The sequence below is a fragment of the Suncus etruscus genome, chromosome 16 (assembly GCF_024139225.1).
Source record: "Suncus etruscus isolate mSunEtr1 chromosome 16, mSunEtr1.pri.cur, whole genome shotgun sequence".
In the NCBI taxonomy this organism is placed as follows: domain Eukaryota; kingdom Metazoa; phylum Chordata; class Mammalia; order Eulipotyphla; family Soricidae; genus Suncus; species Suncus etruscus.
In genome coordinates this window covers 4,904,694-4,923,804 of record NC_064863.1, presented here as the reverse complement: position 1 = coordinate 4,923,804, position 19,111 = coordinate 4,904,694, and the positions used below count along the sequence as shown (strand labels likewise).

Here is a 19,111-nt window from a genome sequence, read left to right as displayed (position 1 = left end):
GGAGCAGTTAAGTGAGATAATTCCAGGTCATATCTTAGATCACAGGGTTAGAACTTAGATCATCTAACCCAGTGACCTTCAAAAATTGTTTTTCTTTGTTTGTTGTTGGGCCACACCCAGTGACTTTAAGGCTCAGAATGACATTCTATGTGCTCAGAAATTGCTCCTGGCTCAGGGGACCATATGGGATGCTAGGGATCAAACCCAGGTCCGTCTATTTTGGGTCAGCCGAATTCAAGGGAAATGTCCTACCGCCATGCTATCAGTCTGACCCCTTCAAAAAGTTTTTTTTTGCCTCCAAAAAGTTTTTTTTTAATATTTTTGAATTTCAATCTCTTCTCTTAAAAATGGAGATATACTTATTAAATACATTTACAAAATAGCAAATATGTATAATATATAAATATTCTCCTTTCAAGAAATAGACTTTTAGCATGAGAAATCTTATTTCTGAGCTAATGTGATAATACAGAGGAGTTTTCCTTGCACACGGTTGATCCAGGCTCAATCTATATATGGTCTTCCAAGCCTACAAAAAAGTGATAACTGCAAACAGAACCATGAGTAAGCTCTGAGCAACACAGATGTGACCCAAAAAATTAGAGGGGGAAAAAAGAAATCTTATTTCTAGATTTCCATCATTGAATGAATTTTGTGTCATTGCTTTGAAGAAATTATGGAAAGTATAAAATCAACTTTTTTCCTCCTCCCAAATCAACCATTAACTCAAACCCAGGAAATGTGGAGTTAAATGGAAGAAGTCATGTCACATCTTACAATTCAGAACATCGGGGCCGGAGAGATAGCACAGTGCGTTTGCCTTGCAAGCAGCCAGTCCAGGACCTAAGGTGGTTTGTTCGAATCCCAGCGTCCTATATGCCCCCCACCCCCCATCCCCTGTGCCTGCCGGGAGCTATTTCTGAGCAGATAGCCAGGAATAACCCCTGAGCACCACCAGGTGTGCCCCCCCCCAAAAAAAAAACCTAAAACAATTCAGAACATCACTTCTACTGCTTCTCTAGCTTTTCTGTGAATTCATAAGTCTAATAGTTGTTTGCGATGTGAATATTAGCATTTTTGGCATTATATTTATAGCTTCTAGCTTCTATGTGCATACTCTGTCTCCTTCCCTCCCTGCTTCTCTCTTCCCCCCAATGAGTTATTAAATATATTGAAGTTTTTAACAATATATATCAAGTATCAATAGACATTCATGCTTTGCTTGAATCATTTAGTCCTTTGTAGTGGTGATCCTAATATCAAATACTGTATTTGATATTAGAGGTAAATAGGCTATGCCAGTTTTTCTTTGGCTGGGGTCATATACCTCCCTTATAGTCCCCAGGAGTTTCCAAGGAAGGTCACAGGTAAATTTTGCATTAATAGGGGACATGGTACAAGATTAGGGACAAGAGATACACAGGGAGGAAACAAGATCAGAAGGGAGTTAGAAAAAAGATGAGAAACATTGGGTTACTCCATTTAGATATGTTTAATTAAAGACTGATTTTTACTTTGCAATAAAATTATCTGAAAGGATATTTCTAATATGTACCTGCTATTAAGTAACATATGACTATACCTTTATATCTTTAAGAGCAGTATTACTGAGCAGATTAAGAATTTTCTAGTAATATGACTAGTTGATTTTTTTTATTGTTTTGGGATCATATCTAGTAGTGCTTAGGGATTCTCCTGGCTCTGTGCCCAGGGACCAATATTGGCAGTGTGCAGGGGACCATTTGTGGTGCCAGGGATTGAACTGGTTACAGTACAGACAAGTACCTTACCTCTGTATTGTCTTTCTGACCCGATCAATAATGAAATGATTAAGAATAGTCCTGTAAAACGTGAAAGAGGCAAAGATTCTGCTGGTTTCATCTCTTCTGCACTTATCATTTTGTAGTCCTTTAACTTTTTTTTTTATTAATTCTTTTGAGTACTCTGGTAATTTCTGGGCTGACCAGATATGTGTTATGTTTTTAAATTTTCATTTTAATGTTTAAAGTTATAAAATATTCTTAAAGAGTTTTTATTTTTAAAAACTTCTACATTTCTCTCTTCACTCAGTAATTCTTTATGCAGCGTTTTATTATTAAGGGAAAGAAGACTAGGGGAAATAAGTCAATGAAGATATCAGGGATTAATTAATGGTTTTTAATTAACTACCTCATAGGTATTTATTTTGAAATATCTAAGATTTGAAGACTGAGCAGTGTCCTCATTTAAGAAATAAAGCACTGCTAGACGAGAGAGGTAGTCAAGTAGGAAGGGCATTCAAAAAGCAGGCAACCAACCTGGATTATATCCCCCACATCCCATATGGTCCTAGAGCACTGCCAGGAGTAATTCCTGAGCCCAGAGTGAGGTGTTACCCCTGAATATTGCTAAGTGTGCCTCCCCTCCAAAAACAGAAAAGAAATTAAGTGCTATAATATGGAACTCTATAAGCTCCAAGGTATAAATCAGAAAAAATTCCCAACACATTTTGAATTAAATAGTGAGCAAACATCTCTGCTTGTGTGTGACATATTAGATGCTTCAGTGATGAAGACACTGAAGATCCATATCCATAAATCACAGGGGTTAAAGATTTACTCATTTTTCACTTTTAGGTGCCATCTTTATCAGCCACACATAGACAAGAAGTAAGGTGTGAATGAGAGTGCTGTATTGGGTGGAGGGGACACTTAGTTAAGACACCTGAGTTACTTATTTAATGTTTTACTTAGCTTTTTGGAAAAAGATTGTGTTCAAAAGAGACTCTGGATGTGGTTTAATATTATCCTCCCCGCCCAAATGACGAAGTAGCACATATAATATCATAATATCAAATCTTAGAAGGTGGTTTTTGAGACAAAATTGACTTTTACAAAATTATTTATTTATTTATTTACTTATTTATCTTTATTTAAGCACTATGATTTCAAGCGTGATTGTAGTTGGGTTTCAGTCATAAACAGAACACCCCCCTTCACCAGTGCAGCCTTCCCACCACCAATGCCCCCCACCCAGTTCCCAACCCCTACCTGTATTCGAGGCAGGCATTCTACTCTCATTCATTAACATTGTCATGCTAGTTGTTCCTGTACTTATTTCCCTAACAGCGTTCACCACTCTTGGTGGCGAGCTTCATATGATGAGCCGGTCCTTCCGGCCCTCATCTCTGTTGCCTCTGGGCATTATTACAATAATGTCCTTAATTTTTACAGAAATAGACTTAACTCATTTTTCAAAATAATGCTCCACGCAATAGTTCTCAACATGACTGTGCTTTCAAAGGATCTCTGAGTTGCTTTTTCTCAGGACATCTCGGAGAAGTGTTGGTTCTGTTTTAGGGCACATAAATGAAAGCTCAGAGAAGTTGAGAGACTTCAGGATGAGTTCCCAGGTGGGCCCAAGGGATCTTTGTCTGGATGCTGAGACGTGCACGCCCTTCCCTGGTTGGCCAAGGGTGGGGCAGGAGTGGTGAAGAGATTGCAGCCAGCCTCCTGGGCAATGCTGTGTGTTGGTGGAAGGTTGCCAGACAGGGTAAGTCCTGGCTATGTTTTGATATATGCTGCGCTTGTGATTTGTGCCCTCTGTTAGACAAGCTGCTTTCTTCCTCTGTTCCTCTCGCAGGCAGCCTCGTTGCTGGAGATGACTGTCAGCTGCTTCCCCTGTCAGCTCCCCACCGTCACATGCCTCACCCCACAAGTCCAGGAAGCCTGACAACAGAACAGCAGCCTCTCAGAGGCATGAATAATTAGGTAGGCATAATGGAAGGCACTCACTGCACCCTCCAATTGCAGGCGCCCATTACCGAACTTTGCTTCATCAGCTTCTATCTTCCAAGGGGAGAAGTCAGAGGATTTTCCTACAAGGGCACTGTAACTCTAGACAAATCCAATAAAGGTTTTCATAACTGCTACCAAGTCAGGGAAGGCTCGGACATCATCAGCCTCAACTTGCAGCCCAAGGAACACCCAGGCGACATCTTTTTCAAGCAGACTCCCACCAAAGACATTCTCGCAGAGCTGTACAAACTCACAGCAGAGAGGCAACGGCTGCTGGCCAGTCTGCTGAGTTCTGACCACATCCTGGGCATTGTGATGGGGAACCAGGAGGGGAAGCTGTCTGAGCTGTCTGTGAGCCTGGCCCCCGAGGATGACTCTTTCCGGAGGGCTGGTAACTGGCAGGGGGAGCCCCCTGTGGGCTGTGTCAACAAGAAGAAGGCCCATGGCAACAAAAAGCTCAGGAGGTTTGGTGGCAGGAAAGAGAACACCGAGGAGCCACCGCAGCAGAAGAAGACCAGAAGAAAAGGACAGCAGAACCAGGAGCCAGTTGCTCAGCTGGGGAAGGAGCAAATCTTTTCCAGTAGCTCCCTGCCCCTTTCCTCAACAAGGCAGGATCTCAGGTTCCTGGAGGAGAGAGGTAACTTGGTCACCACTGGGGTGCTGTCCAGTTCCCCCCTAAGGAGAGAGAGCTGCACCCCAGAAGTCCCTAGGATGCTGGACTCCACCCCTGGCCTTTGGGACTCCTGGATGGTTTCTGAAGAAGCCAGCTTGGGGAGACCAAGACCGGCTTCTGATTGCAGTTCTGCAGATCCTGGAGAGGGTGGTGCTGGAGAGTGGCAGAGGGCACCTTGCCAGCAGGCAGGTTCATCTAAAAGGCACAAGGACCAGGGGAAGCAGCGTCCCCAGGCGGAGAAGGGTGGGCTAGAGAAAGGTGCCCAGAGGTCTTGCAGAAAGAAGCCTGTTTCCAAAGTGGTGGTCAAAGTCCAGGATCGTCCCACTCAGGTGCAAAGAGCGGTGAAAGCACATCCTGAGGATGGAGGAATCATTGCCTTTTGCCAGGCAGATCAGTCTGAGTTCATACCCAGAGCGGACTTGCTCACCCTCCCAGGCACAGAGACTGGGACCCAATTTCCAGGGCCTGCAAAGAAGGACCAGCAAGGGGATGGGTCATTGCAGCTAAAGGCCAGAGGACTGACCCCGGCCGGCACTGAGGGGGCTGTGAACAAGGTGCTGCGGAAAGTGATAGAGAGTGAGAAGTTAGATGAAGCCACTGAGGGCAAGAGACTGGGCTTCTCTGCCAAAAATCTCCCACTCCCAGGTTCCAGGAGCAAGAGGGGAGTGGGGCTCCCTTGGGTTGGCCACACAGCATTGCTTTCGGATCAACCCTCCAGCACAGGCTCACAGTCCTCTCAGACAGGGGGTGATGAGGAGCGACTGTCCTACCCCCCAGCATTGGCAGCAGTCAGTGTGGCACTTAATAATTCATCCTCCCAGTTTGGAGCACACAAACGCATGCCACCTGTTCCCTGGCCTCTCTCTGCGGGGCTCCCCAGTCCTCCACAGCATCGCAGGATCCTCCAGCTTCCACCTCCACTTGGTGAGGGCGAAGCCTCTCTTGATGACTTTCCTAGTCCAAAGAGCAGTGCTGTGTTTGGGTCCCAATCTGCTGACACCTTGGAGCCACCATCCTCCACAAGGGTCACGGAGACTGAAGGAGCCAACTTGACTTTCCTCAGAGCACGCCATCTTGGGCTGGCGCCTGGAGAGCCCTTGGGACCCAGCCTGGGAACTGGAGAGACCACAGCTCCACCCCAGCACCAGTCGCCTCCAGGTTAGTCTCTGTTTAAGCTACTTTCTATCTGGTTTGGGGGCAGTTCATAAACTCTTTGCTTATGCTATTCAGAGACAAACTAACGATCATAAGCAAAATTTTGAGATCCATTAGAGTTGGCTTTGTACTAAGAAGATGGTAAGGGCCTAGAGAGCTAGTACAGTAGGTAGGGTGTTTGCCTGGCATGAGGCAGACCCAGTTTGAACCCTGAGTTCCAACAGGAATGATTCCTGAGTGCAGCCAGGTGTGGCCCAAAGGTGCTTATCTTGCACAAAGCCAACTCAGTGATTGATCCCTGATATCTCATATGGTCTCCTGAATCCTTCAGGAGTAATTCCTGAGTACAGAGCTAGGAGTAACCTGTGAGCATCACTGGGTGTGGCCCAAAAAAAAAGAGAAAGAAAGAGGAAAAAGACAGAGAAATAAAAGAAAAACAAAGAAAAAGATAGGGAGAAAGAAAGAAAGAAAGAAAGAAAGAAAGAAAGAAAGAAAGAAAGAAAGAAAGAAAGAAAGAAAGAAAGAAAGAAAGAAAGAGAGAGAGAGAGAGAGAGAAAGAAAGAGAGAAAGGAAGGAAGAGAAAGGAAGGAAGGAAGGAAGGAAGAAAGGAAGGAAGGAAGAAAGAAGAAAGAAAGAAGAAAAAAGAAAGAAAGTATAAATAGAGTGGCATAGAAAGATGACATGTATGTGTTGATTTTTTTTCTTTTTTTTTTCTTTCTTTTTTTTTGGGGGGGGGGAGGCCTCACCCAGTGATGCTCAGGGTTTACTCCTGGTTCTGTGCTCAAAAATCGCTGCTGGTCTGTGGGACCATATGAGACACTAGGGAATCAAACCACGATCTATCCTAGGTCAGCCACATGCAAGGCAAAAGCCCTACTGCTGCGCCACTGCTCCGGCCCCTGTATGTGTTGACTTTTAAGGTCTAGGGTGTAGTTGCTTCCAAAAACAATGCTTTAAATATGTTTAATTTTGTGTAGTTTTGGCATATTCTGAAACCACCTCTCTCTCCTTGCTGTACCCCTGACTTTCAAAGGAGACAAGTCTAGGCAGAGAGAAGTAACAGGGGGGAATTTAAAATCCTCGATTTTAAAGTTGCCGGAGAAACTTAGTCTTAGCTGCACTGTTGGTTGTTAGAAATGTGTTTATTTTTGTTTTATACTAATTATCTTTCTAATCATCATTTTATGAAAAAAGGTGACTATAAGAAGAATGATTTTATTTAGTTTATTAGAAGAAACTTGGTTCAGTCTTCCTTTTAAAAATTATGTCTCCTAATTTCCTAAACAAGTACCAAAAACATCTATTCTGAATTTTGTTTTATTGGGGGGTTCATGGTTACTTCTTTTACTGCAGTATACATCATTTCTTGCACAAAATGTGGTAGATTTTATCTGAATGCTAAATGTGGCTTGAAACTGTATGTGGTATAAAATTTGGAGGTTCCATAAATGGGCTTGATAAGACGAAAAAAAAATCATACCAAAAAAGTGCCATTCTTAGGCTCATGCCACTTTCCAGATGCTCAGGGACTTTTATAGGTAATTGGTTCTTTTTCAGTGCACTCTGCATAACATATGGCTAGTGCTTTGCCTAGGGAATAACATGTAATATGATATTAGGTAAAGCATCGCATACAATTCAGAGGATTAAAAATGTTTAGCTGGGAAAGAATAATTTTAGATGCTCATGGCTCATTTTGAAACCTATATATCTTTAAATTTCTCTAAAACACTGACCCTTAGTGCTGTAGAGATGTGGTAAGTTGTTTTCATTTTGATTTTGTAATATGTAGACTTCGTTTGATTACACTTGTTACTTTCATACAAAGACCTCTAGGCTTTACCAGGAAAGTTATAGAATTGTGGATTTTGGGACCAGGCCCAGTGATACTCGGGTTTTACTACTGGTTTTATATCTAGATATTACTCCTGCCTGTGCTCAGGGACCATATAGGGTGCTGGGGAGATGGGGGGCATTGGTGGTGGGAAGGTTGCACTGCTGAAGGGGGGGGGGTGCTTTTTATGACTGCAACCCAACTACAAACATGTTTGTAATCATGATGCTTAAATAAAGATATTATAAAAATATTTAAAATGACAAAATTCTGCAATTTGTAGTATATTTTACATTAAAAAAAATCTGCATCTGCCATGTGCAAGGCAAGCACTCTACCCACTATACTCTCTCAGTCCTAGACTGGTGGATTTGATAACATTTATCAAAAAATCTAATGCTGATTCGATGATCTCTGTGGATGTTGACCTCTTCAAAATATTTGGAAAGAAAGCTTTTGTTAAATTACTGGTTTTTGAAGAGAGAGTTATGGAGTCACTCACTTAACCAAAAGTTTTTTTTTAGAAATGACACTAAATTTAGGATTGTCTGTGAGCCTCATAGAAAAACTTAGAATTAAATATACAGGGCTTCAGTAAATCTTGTTTTTTTCCTGATTTATTATAATATTTTAATTGTTCTTTTTTCCTTGATAAAAATATTGTACAAAGTCAGGGTCGGAGAGATGGTATGGAGGAAAGGCATTTGCCTTGCATGCAGGAGGATGGTGGTTCGAATCCCGGCATCCCATATGGTCTCCCGAGCATTCAGGGAGCGATTTCTGAGCCTAGAGCCAGGAGTAACCCCTGAGTGCTGCCAGATGTGACCCAAAAACCAAAAAGAAAATATTGTACAAAGTCCATAGTATCTGTTTCAGGGCAGGTGCACAGAACACATTCAGTTTCTGTGGCAATTTATCCTCTGACAGGCAAGTTTAGTTAATGGTTTTCCTTTTCCTTCACTTCTCCACACTTTTGCTTTGATACTTAATTTTTTAAATTAAAAAAAAAAACCCACACTATTGCTTTGAAATGTTCCCTTTACTTGAGCTTCAGCTCTTCCATTGCTAATCTCCATGGCCTTTTATAGACCAAAACTTTGTCTCAGAGGAACTTTTTGGCAGGGAGAAGCCAACCCCCCACCCCCTCACCCCCCCACCCCCCGGTCCATGTTTCAAACCTTTGGAAAGAGGCAGAAAAGGGTACATGGAGACACTTTTTTATGGCTTATTTTTTTTTTCTGGGACCTTCGACCAGGATCCAGTCATCATTTATCCAATCATCATTTCCCATCAGCCCACTTTTTTAAAAAATGTTTTTTTTTTGGGGGGCCACACCCGTTTGACGCTCAGGGGTTACTCCTGGCTATGTGCTCAGAAATCGCCCCTGGCTTGGGGGGACCATATGGGACGCCGGGGGATCGAACCGCGGTCCTTCCTTGGCTAGCGCTTGCAAGGCAGACACCTTACCTCCAGCGCCACCTACCCGGCCCCTTTAAAAAATGTTTTAAGGGGTGAGTTCCCTAGATAATAACTTTTTAAACAATATTTCATTTAAACCATTGTGATTTACAAAGTATTCATAGTTGAGTTTTAGGCATACAATGTTTCAGAACCAATTCCACCATCTTGTTTACCTCCTTCTATTAGTACTCCCAGAGTTCATCCCATGCCGTCACCCCTCGCCCCAACCTGCCATCATATGGGCACCTTTTTAAGTGTAGTTGGTAATGTTTGGGTTTCAAGATTTCATTGTTTATTTTGGCTTGGATATTTAGTTCTGTCCTTTCCTCACACCATTAATACACCTGAGACCCCTTGCCTCAGTTTCCATCATTTCATATGTATCTTTCTCCTCCATCACTCAATTTTTCCCTTCTTCTCTCTATATTCTGGGGTGTAGGGTATTCTTGACAACCCATATTTAAGCCATTGCATTTCTTCATGCAGTTATTCTACATACTACACATACATACTACATACAAGTGATAGAATCTTGTATTTATCCTTCTGGCTTATTTAATTTAATGTGACATCTTCCAGTTCCATCCATGTTGCAGAGAATTGCATGGTGGCACTTAGAATCTTTAACATATAGCCCATGTTCTTGTCACAAAAATAACCCTTTAAAATTTCCTTTGTGTGAGTTTTCTTTATATTGTGGGTGCTTCAGGAACTTTCTGCAGTTGGGTGGGACAAAGGGAAATTTCCTGCTTCTAGTTACCTTTTTCTGTCACTTCATTTCTTTCTACCTCTTTCCCAACAGTCCTTTCTGATGATCTCCAGCTGCCCAATTGAGGAGTTTATAATTCATTTACAATCACCCAATATTTTATCTAAATTCAACCTTCACATTTTTTCATGTTAGCTATTAACTAGATTGAGTTTATGGTCTGTGGACACTTATTTCCTGTGGAAACAACATATAGGTATTTTATTGAAGAGATGTGATCAAGATTATTATAAACTCTCATTAACTTCCCAAGTAAGAGATTAAGTCTGGCAAAAGCAATCAGGTCTGTTTCCAGTTGGAAGATTCTCCATTATTTTAGGCAGAGGGGGATTTCCAGAAAGAATGAAACCCACTTTTCTTCTCCCAGAATCAAGTAGTTAATGTCGGTTCTCAATGTTACCACTCAGAAAGGGAATAGCACAGAAGCATCTTAGAAAGGCTTTTGACCCACCTCCTATGGGCTGTGCAATTTTTCTTTCTTTTTTATTTTTTGCCTGCCCCTATGGTAGATACTTTTTTTCTTTTTTTCTCTTTTCTTTTTCTTTTTTATATAAAATCTTTATTTAAGCACAATGATTACAAGCATCATTATAGTTGGATTGGGTTTCATTCATAAACAGAACAACTACCTTCACCAGTGCAATGTTCTTACCATCAATGCCCCCCCCTCGCTCCTTCCAACCCCTGCCTGTATTCAAGACAGGCTTTCTACTTCTCTCACTCATTAATATTGTCGTGATAATTGTTAGTGTAGTTATTTCCCTAACTGTACTCACCACACTTTGTGGTGAGCTTCATATTGTGAGCTGGTCCTTCCAGCCCTCATCTCTATTGTTTCTGGGCATTATTACAATAAGGTCCTTAATTTTTCTTAAAACCTATAGGTTAGTGAGACTATTCTGTGTATATCTCTCTGACTTATTTTACTCAACATAATAGATTCTATATATGTCCACGTATTTGAAAATTCCATGACTTCATCTCTCCTGATGGCTGAATAATATTCCATTGTGTATATGTATCACAGTTTCTTTAGGCATTTATCTATTGAAGGACATCTGGGTTGTTTCCAGAGTCTGGCTGTTATAAATAGTGCTGTGATGAATATAGGTATGAGGAAGGAGTTTTTGTATTGCATTTTTGTGTTCCTAGGGTATATCCCTAGGAGTAGATATAGCTGGAACATAGGGAACTCAATTTTTAGTTTGGAGGAATCTCCATATTGTTTTCCATAAAGGCCGAACTAGATGGCATTCCCACCAGCAGTGAATAAGAGCAGTGCTGGCGGGGATGTGGAGAGAAAGGAACTCTTGTATAATATTTCTAAGCTTTTCATTTCAGGTGATGTAAACAGGAATTCCTTGTCCAGTAATGATATAATCAAATATCATCTACCATTGAATGGTTACTGGATTTGTCTTTTCATGATCCTCCCACTTGGGGATTGATTTTATAGTCATTTATTTTGGTGAGGGAAAAATGTTATAGAATATTCCCTTTGGGGAATGTGTAAAAGTGCAAAGATCCTTAAGGACTCCGGTTGTGCTAATCTGCGTATCAGTTAGGATTCTTTACCATTTTGCTCATTTTTTTTACCATTGATTGGTAGTAAACATCATTTTTTAAGGGGAGCTTGGGCCACAACTGGTGGTGGTCAAGGCTGCTCTTGGTTCTGTGCTCCAGAGTCACTGCTGGTGGCACTCAGGGGATCATGTTTTGCTTGGGATTGAACTGAACTAGAAGCCAACAAGGCAAGTACTTTAACCTCTACCTTTCGAATCTGATGGACTATGGTCCACTATAGTCAGGAAAATAATCCAGGCTTCAGTATGTCTGTAAGTAATCTCGTGACCATTTTTCTTTGACTGAAGTCAGAGCACTAGTAATAGAAGTATACACCCCAGGCATAGAATGTGTATGTGTGTGTGTGTGTGTGTGTGTGTGTGTGTGTGTGTGTGGCATGTTTTTTCTAAGACAGTGGTTATCTTGTTAACAATTATTGCAGTGTTTTATTTCTGTCATAAGACCTTTTTATCTCTAAACTTACTGAGATTAACTGTCTCTTTTGTTTTTTAAAGTTCAAGCAAAGGAAGTAAAATGATTAGAACGTCTTATGATACCATTTTCAGTCCATGTATTCAGAAAATGTATTTGGTTCTAAAAGATAAATTTATTGTATTTAATAGTGGTTGGTGTCACATGCTTGAAATATAATAGAAATTTTACTAATGGATATATTTGTATTTTGAGGTCAGCTCCCATATAAAATGAATGAGGAATAATTTTAATGTTCACATTTTGTGTTACAAGGTCATAGCCATGACTGAGATATGATATTTTAAAATCCAAATCTAGCTACATCTATCTGGATTTTCTCCTCTTGGATTCATATTAATTGTGTTTTGAGTATAACACCTTACATTGAATTGTTTTCCAATTTCTTCTTTTCTGTTCTTGAATTCATGAGTCATATTTAAAGAAAAGTGGTAGTATCTGATCTGAGGCCATGTCTAAAACACATCTGAAAGCTATATTATTATATTATTGACTTAATTTTCAAGGAAGAGGTTTTGAGAATAAACAGTACTGCCTCAGCTTACACAGTGAAAAAGAACTATCACAAAAATTAAAAAGCAGCATAGCAGTTAAACTTTTGCACATCTTCTGTCTGACAAGGGATTGACATATAAAATATATAAAGAACTCACAAAGCTAAATAACAACAAACCCAAAGCATACCAACTTTGAAAAAATGGACAGAACAATTAATAGATGATTCTTAAAAACAAAGGCATACAGATGACCCATCAGACATAACAATATAATATGCTGACAATCAGTTGTTATTAGGGAAATGCAAATAAAAACCATATGATATCTAGTAACACAGCAATGAGAATGTTCTGTACAAAAAGATTAGAAACTGAAAGTTTCTGTGAATGTGTAGCAGAAAAGGAGAACTGGTATACCACTATTTGGTAGAAATGTAAATTGATGTTGCTTGTCTAGAAGACAGTATGGGGATTCCTTAACAGTCTAAAAGTCTAAAATGTTAACTGCATTTGCTCTAGTAATACCAACTCCTAGTCATTTATTTGTAGAACTTGAAATTAACTGAATACACTACCCCTATTTTCATGAAAATATTATTCAAAATACACAAACCATGGATTAAATTTAAATGTCCATCAATAGTTGACTGAGTAAAGAAATTGTGTAATATAAACTCAATATCATACTACTCTGATTTGATAAAAGATGAAATAATGCACTTGTGGACAAGATATAACAAGGGAAATTATGTTATTGAAATAAGAAACTGAAATATTGTATCAGATGGTTTCACCTTATATGAAATATGAGTAAATAAATTTATAAATAAGTTGACAAAAACCAATAAACTAACAGTTAGACCTAATGAAAGTTGTGTTTTAACTATATGGCAAGTGTAAATCAGGTGGGAGAGAATGGGATAGGGTATTTTTGGTGGGGTAGCATCTGGTCTTAGGATATAAGTCTTATAAAATCTCTGTCACATAAAGAGATGTTCAAGCTATACTCCCAACATTCTACAGTGAACCAATGATAAATGAACACATTTGAAATAGTAATTTTGAAGACAAATAGAGATAATACTGTGGTTAAAGAAAGAATACTATTGTTAATAAGTTGATATTATTTTGAAGTAAAATTTATATTTAATTCAATCTTTTACTTAAATGTATCATTGGACAGGCCACTAAAATGATTTAAACTTTAAAAAAAATTAAATTAATATCTTTATTTAAGTACCATGATTACAAACATGTTTGTCGTTGGGTTTCAGTTATAAAAAAAGGACACTCTCCCTACACCATTTCAATATTCACACCACCAATGCCCCCCATTTCCCTCCTCCCCGCACTCTGCCTGCATTCAAGACAGGCATTCTATTTCTCTCACCCACTACTATTGTAATGATAGTGGTTATTGTAGTTATTTCTTTAACTGCACTCACCACCCTTTATGAGTGAGCTTTATACCCTGGGCCAGTTCTTCCAGCCCTCATCTCTATTGTCTTTGTGTATTATTACAGTAATGTCTTTTATTTTTCTTAAATCCCATAGGTCAGTGGTTGGCAACCTTGTTTTTCAATTGAGCCAAATCTCGCCAAAACCACAATTGAAATTTATTTTAAGAGCCACACAGGGCGTGCACTGACAGAGGCTAGGAGCAGAGTCCTGACTCCTGGAGTGGCCGCCCAGCACACAGAAGAGCCTAATTAAAGTGTAAAGAGCCACGTGTGGCTCACGAGCCACAGGTTGCCGACCACTGCCATAGATGAATGAGATTATTCTGTGTCTTTATCTCTCCTTTTGACTTATTTCATTCAGTATAATATTTGTTCATCCATGTATAGGAAACTTGCATCATTTCATTTTACCTGATGGCTGCATAGTATTCCATTTTGTATATGTACCACTAGTCTATTGTCTGGCATTTGGGTTGTTTCCAGATTCTGGCTATTGTAAATAGCGCTGCAATGATATAAGTGTGAGGAAGGCATTTTTGTATGTGTTTTTGTGTTCCTAGGATATATTCCTTGAAGTGGTTTGACTGGATCATAGAGGAGCTCAATTTCCCGTTTTCTTGAGGAATCTCCATATTGTTTACCATAAGGGCTGGATCAGTCAGCATTCCTTCTAACAGCGAGTGAGAGTTCCTTTCTCCTCACATCCCCTCCAGCACTGTTTTTTCTTGTTCTTTGCTATGTGTGCAAATTTCTGTGGCCTAAGATGGTACCTCATTGCTGTTTTGATTTGCATCTCCCTGATGGTAGTGATGTGGAGTATTTTTTCATGTGCCTTTAGGTCATTTGTATTTCTTCTTTGAGAAAGTGTCTATTCACTTCTCCCATTTTTTGATTGGGTTAGATATTTTTCTCTTATTAAGTTTGTCAGTGCCTTGTATATCTTAGATATTAGCCCCTTATCTGATGGATATTGGATGAATAGTTTCTTCCCTTCTGTGGGTGGCCTTTGTATTCTCATCACTATTTCCTTGGAGGTGCAGAAGCTTCTCAGCTTAATTTAGTCCCAGCTCTTTATCTCTGCTTCCACTTGTTTGGACAGTGCTGGGTTTTTTGTTTGTTTGTTTATGTCTTTGTTTTTGTTTTGGGGCCACACCCAGTGTTGCTCAGGGGTTATTCCTGGCTATGTGCTCAGAAATCACCCCTGGCTTGGGGGACCATATGGGATACCAGGGGATTGAACTTTGTTCCATCCTGGGTCAGCCACGTGTAAGGCAAATGCCCTACTGCTGCGCCACTGCTCTGGCCCTGGACAGTGCTGTTTTGTCCTTAAAGATGCCCTTAGTCTCAATGTCATCGGGTGTTTTACCTACGTGTTCTTCTATATACCTTATGTTTGTGGGTCTGATATCAAGGTCTTTAATCCATTTGGAATTGACCTTTGTGCAAGGTGTTAAATGGAGGTCAGAGTTCGCTTTTTTAGCATGTAGTTGACCAGTTGTTACAGCACCACATGTGGAAGAGGCTTTCCTTGCTCCATTTTGTGTTTCTTGTTCCTTTATCAAATATTAATTGATTGTATGTCTGGGAAACATTCTCTGAATAATCATCTATTCCACTGATCTGAGGGTCTGTCTTTATTCCAATACCATACTGTTTTAGTGACTATTGCTTTGTAGTACAATTTAAAGTTGGGGAAAGTGATGCCTCCCATCTTCTTTTTTCTTATGGTTGCTTTAGCTTTTCATGGGGATTTAAACTTTTAAAGCTATAATTGAACTACGGTAATTATCAACTTGATAACGCAAAACACTAAACATTAGAAGGAACATATTTTATTTCATTTCTCTGGGATGTTTTGGGAAGCAGAATCCCTTTTGACATAGCATCAAATCATAGTTACTGGATTTTGTGCTTTCTAAACTGTTTGCCTCTACCATCCTCCGAGATTTCCTCCTTTGTGTGTCTTGATAGATAAACATCCTACCATGCAATTTCCTAGAGGTTTCTTTTTAGTCTTAGAGAAAAATATTTTTTGTTTTTGTTTTTTCCTCTCTCAGTGCTTGAATATTGAAGTGCATGAATCCTATTGGACCCAGAACCTTATAGGGTATAACCTGAAACTAGGCCATAACTGGAATTCAGATACTTATTAGATGTAGTGATATTTGTAGAATCTTTGTGCAATAAAAGAGAACACTAGACAATTGAAGAGCAGTCAAATGAATTACACGCATCAATGTATTGAATCATTTTTAATGCATCTGTGTTGAGTTTTAATCATGTGTAAATCAACATTCCATAAAAGCAGAACAAGCCTGGGCCAAAGTGTTCACATATAAATATCCCGTTTACCTCCAAGGTGAGGCCTACCGGTACACTTTGGGGAGAAGGGATTCTGTCTTGAAGGGAAGGAAGAACTTTGCCATCAGAAATCCAACAGTTTTATAGTATGGAAAAGCTGATCATGAAGAATAGAAACATTCTTGCCAGCTAGAGAGAGAAACTCCCACGTTAGAAGTTATTAGCTACGCAGCACTGGCAGGGTGACAGCAAAGAAGTGAGAGATGGTAAAGCATTGGGTTTCTCAGCACAGGAACTTTGTAGATTCCCTAAAGAGATAACGGGGAAGAGTGAGCCTGATAAAAGATTGACTTATTTCTAAGCAAGTGAGTGAAGGCTTTAGGCACTGATATTCAGAATTCTGTGGTTCATATAATACTGTTTTATTTACAATAAGGCGGTAAGTTGCATTATTTAGGATTCACATGTTTTTTCGAAAACATTTTTATAGAGATTGGTTTTTATAGTTGTTTCAAACCTAGGCTGAAGTTTGAATTTGTGCTTTTTATTTTTTGGTAAGAACCCCAAATAACCCTGTGACCAATTAAAGCTGTTGGCCTCCAAGGTTAGCCCAGAAGACTTATAAGGAGGATCAGATGATATGTTCAGCACTGGATCCCTAAGATGCAGACGTAAGTCTAGGCATGGGAGGATAATGAAATGCTTAGACTTGTCAAGAGCCTTTGCTTGAGAACTCAAAGGGTTGTCACTGTGAAGAGCTCATCCCAAGGGAAGTAGGTTCTGAGGCATATGAGAGGATACCAATCTGGGAGTGGGATATTGAGTTGGGGAACACAGAAATAACAAACTATATCCATCAGATTTTCTGCTGATTTAGCACCCCCAAGGGTCCTCCCACACTCCCTGTCATTATCCTCTCATCCTTCATGGACTCCTGCATGGATTATAGAAGATTGCAATAAAAAGGGGAAAAGCAGTGTGTAACTTGATGAGCATTTTACTGAAGTTTTCTGTGGCAAAGTTGCTAATGAAGGGTCCCTATGTAAGGAGCTATTGAAGCACAGTATTGCATGCAGCAGGGAAGGATAGAACAGATTTTCCTTACCCTAAGATGTGGGTGAGGTGGGCAATTATGTCTTGGGCAGCACATTGTGCTTTAGCTGAAGTTGTCGTAGTGAGAAATCTAGCAACAACAAGGTAACTTAAGTACACAGAACCAAGCAATCAAGTAGTACTTGGGTGGTGAGGGGATTGCATTCATGCATACACATGATTCCTAGAATGGTTTGGATAAATTAGTGTGCTTGTAGGGGCATGGGGGAGAGAGAGGGAAAGAGCAGCAATATTAGCCGAGTCAGGGACTTACTGATTAACACTGAATTACTCCCTTCACTGTATTTCCTAAGAGAAAAACTAGCATGCTTATAGTTTAATTGGGAACCACATGCCATCCGTATGTTGATGAGAACATTTAACATAACTTTAAAATACATTTGTTTAGTATAATTAGAGGTCATTGGTGGCTTATAAGATCATAAAGGATCATTATGATCTCAGTGTTGTCTAATGATTGAATGATTACTATATAAAATCCACAACGTTTATTTCTAGTGGGTTTCTTGATTTTCTTTTAATTGAGTAACTTTTGTTTCTCTTTTTGTGGGGGCAAAGTGAACTTCCCAAGCATTGTTTAGGCCAGGCAACTGGAGCCACTTTAAGCAATACTCTGTCACCCAGGCTAGCTGTTCCATGTGGGTATCTAAGGATGTGGAGCTGTTTGGGCCCTGTGGAATGGAGTAACAGTGCTCAGAGTCCCCTAAAATTACACCAGGGGTTCTGGGGGTTGGGTTATATTGTGCTTGGGTTCAGACTGAAGCCCATTGGATTCAAAGCATGTACCTCTGACCACTGAACCATGTCTTTTTCCCCTTCTGAGATTTTAAGATGCTTTCATATATTCATTGGTCTTTTTATTGCTTTGTAAAAGTTAATTTTTGTTTTTTTCCAAAGTTTTCAAAATATTGATGGTTGTCAGATACAATCTGTACACAGAGATTAACTTAAAATTGGATTATCTTTTGAATTTTCCTAGGAGAGTTTTAGTTTAAAAAAAATTAGGCAATCTCATTCACAATCAACCCAGAATCAATCACAATTCTAACCTTAAAATCAACTAAAGAGGTGAAAGAAAAATAAACGAATTAGAAAAGAAAGTGAAAATGAATCTCAGATACTACCATCCAATATCAAATCACATTGAATATGAAATCATAAAATCATAGTGAAAATGAGAAAAAAGACAAAAGCCCCTGTCTTTCTACCAATTGCTTATGACGCATCTGCCTATCGGTAAAGTTGTTCAGTTTCTGTAATACTGATCTTGTTCTTTATGAATTCCACATTACTTTCTGGCTAAGACAAATCAAGTTTGTATCTCCATTATTTTCATCTTATAATGTTAGTATGTGCATTGATATAATGCTTTCTCAGTATTTTCTGTGTCAGTCTTGACTTGCCAGCCAGCTTTTTTACATGTAAGATCTTAACGTACTCTGGGGGGATCATATGCGATTTTGTTGGCTAGACTGTCACAGAGTAATAGATGAGTAATAGATACATCTTGGTTTAATTAAATTTTATGGTTGTTGACTTTAATTAAAGATTACTTCTAATTTATAAATGAGGAAACATGTCAGTAAGTATCACATTGTCCCAGAAGTAGAGGATGGTTGAGAATTCCTTGCACTGCTGTGACAGAGCTGTATGAAATGGATTTGTCCTACTGATATTTCTGTCTCATTCATTTGGAAAGTGTTTCTGCTGACATGTCAGGTTGGGATGGAAACAGATGTTTCTTTCTTTGTATTTTTCAGAAGAGTTTACTTAAAAACAGGGATGGTATCACATTCACTATTATCTGCCTGGAATAAGATTCAGTAACTAATACATAGTTCATACTTAGTAACTGCTTTGTTAAGTGAATGAAAAAAAAATATTTGGAGGATTATGAGAAAGCTGCAAACTGGTAAGATGGGCAAAATTTTCCTATTTGTCTTTGGTTAAAGAATGAAAATTTGTTTCATGCCATAATACTTGATCACTATCACATTGTTTTGGTAGATGATACTTT

General features: G+C 39.4%; 1 protein-coding gene across 1 annotated transcript in view; it reads left to right on the top strand.

Annotated features, from left to right (window-relative positions):
- FMN1 (formin 1) overlaps nt 1–19,111 on the top strand; it is a 483,837-nt gene that overhangs the window by 54,494 nt on the left and 410,232 nt on the right. Inside the window, exon 2 of the mRNA XM_049789785.1 lies at nt 3,622–5,607. Coding sequence (XP_049645742.1) covers nt 3,759–5,607 — 1,849 coding nt within the window. The 5' untranslated portion in view covers nt 3,622–3,758. The remainder of the gene's footprint in view (nt 1–3,621; nt 5,608–19,111) is intronic.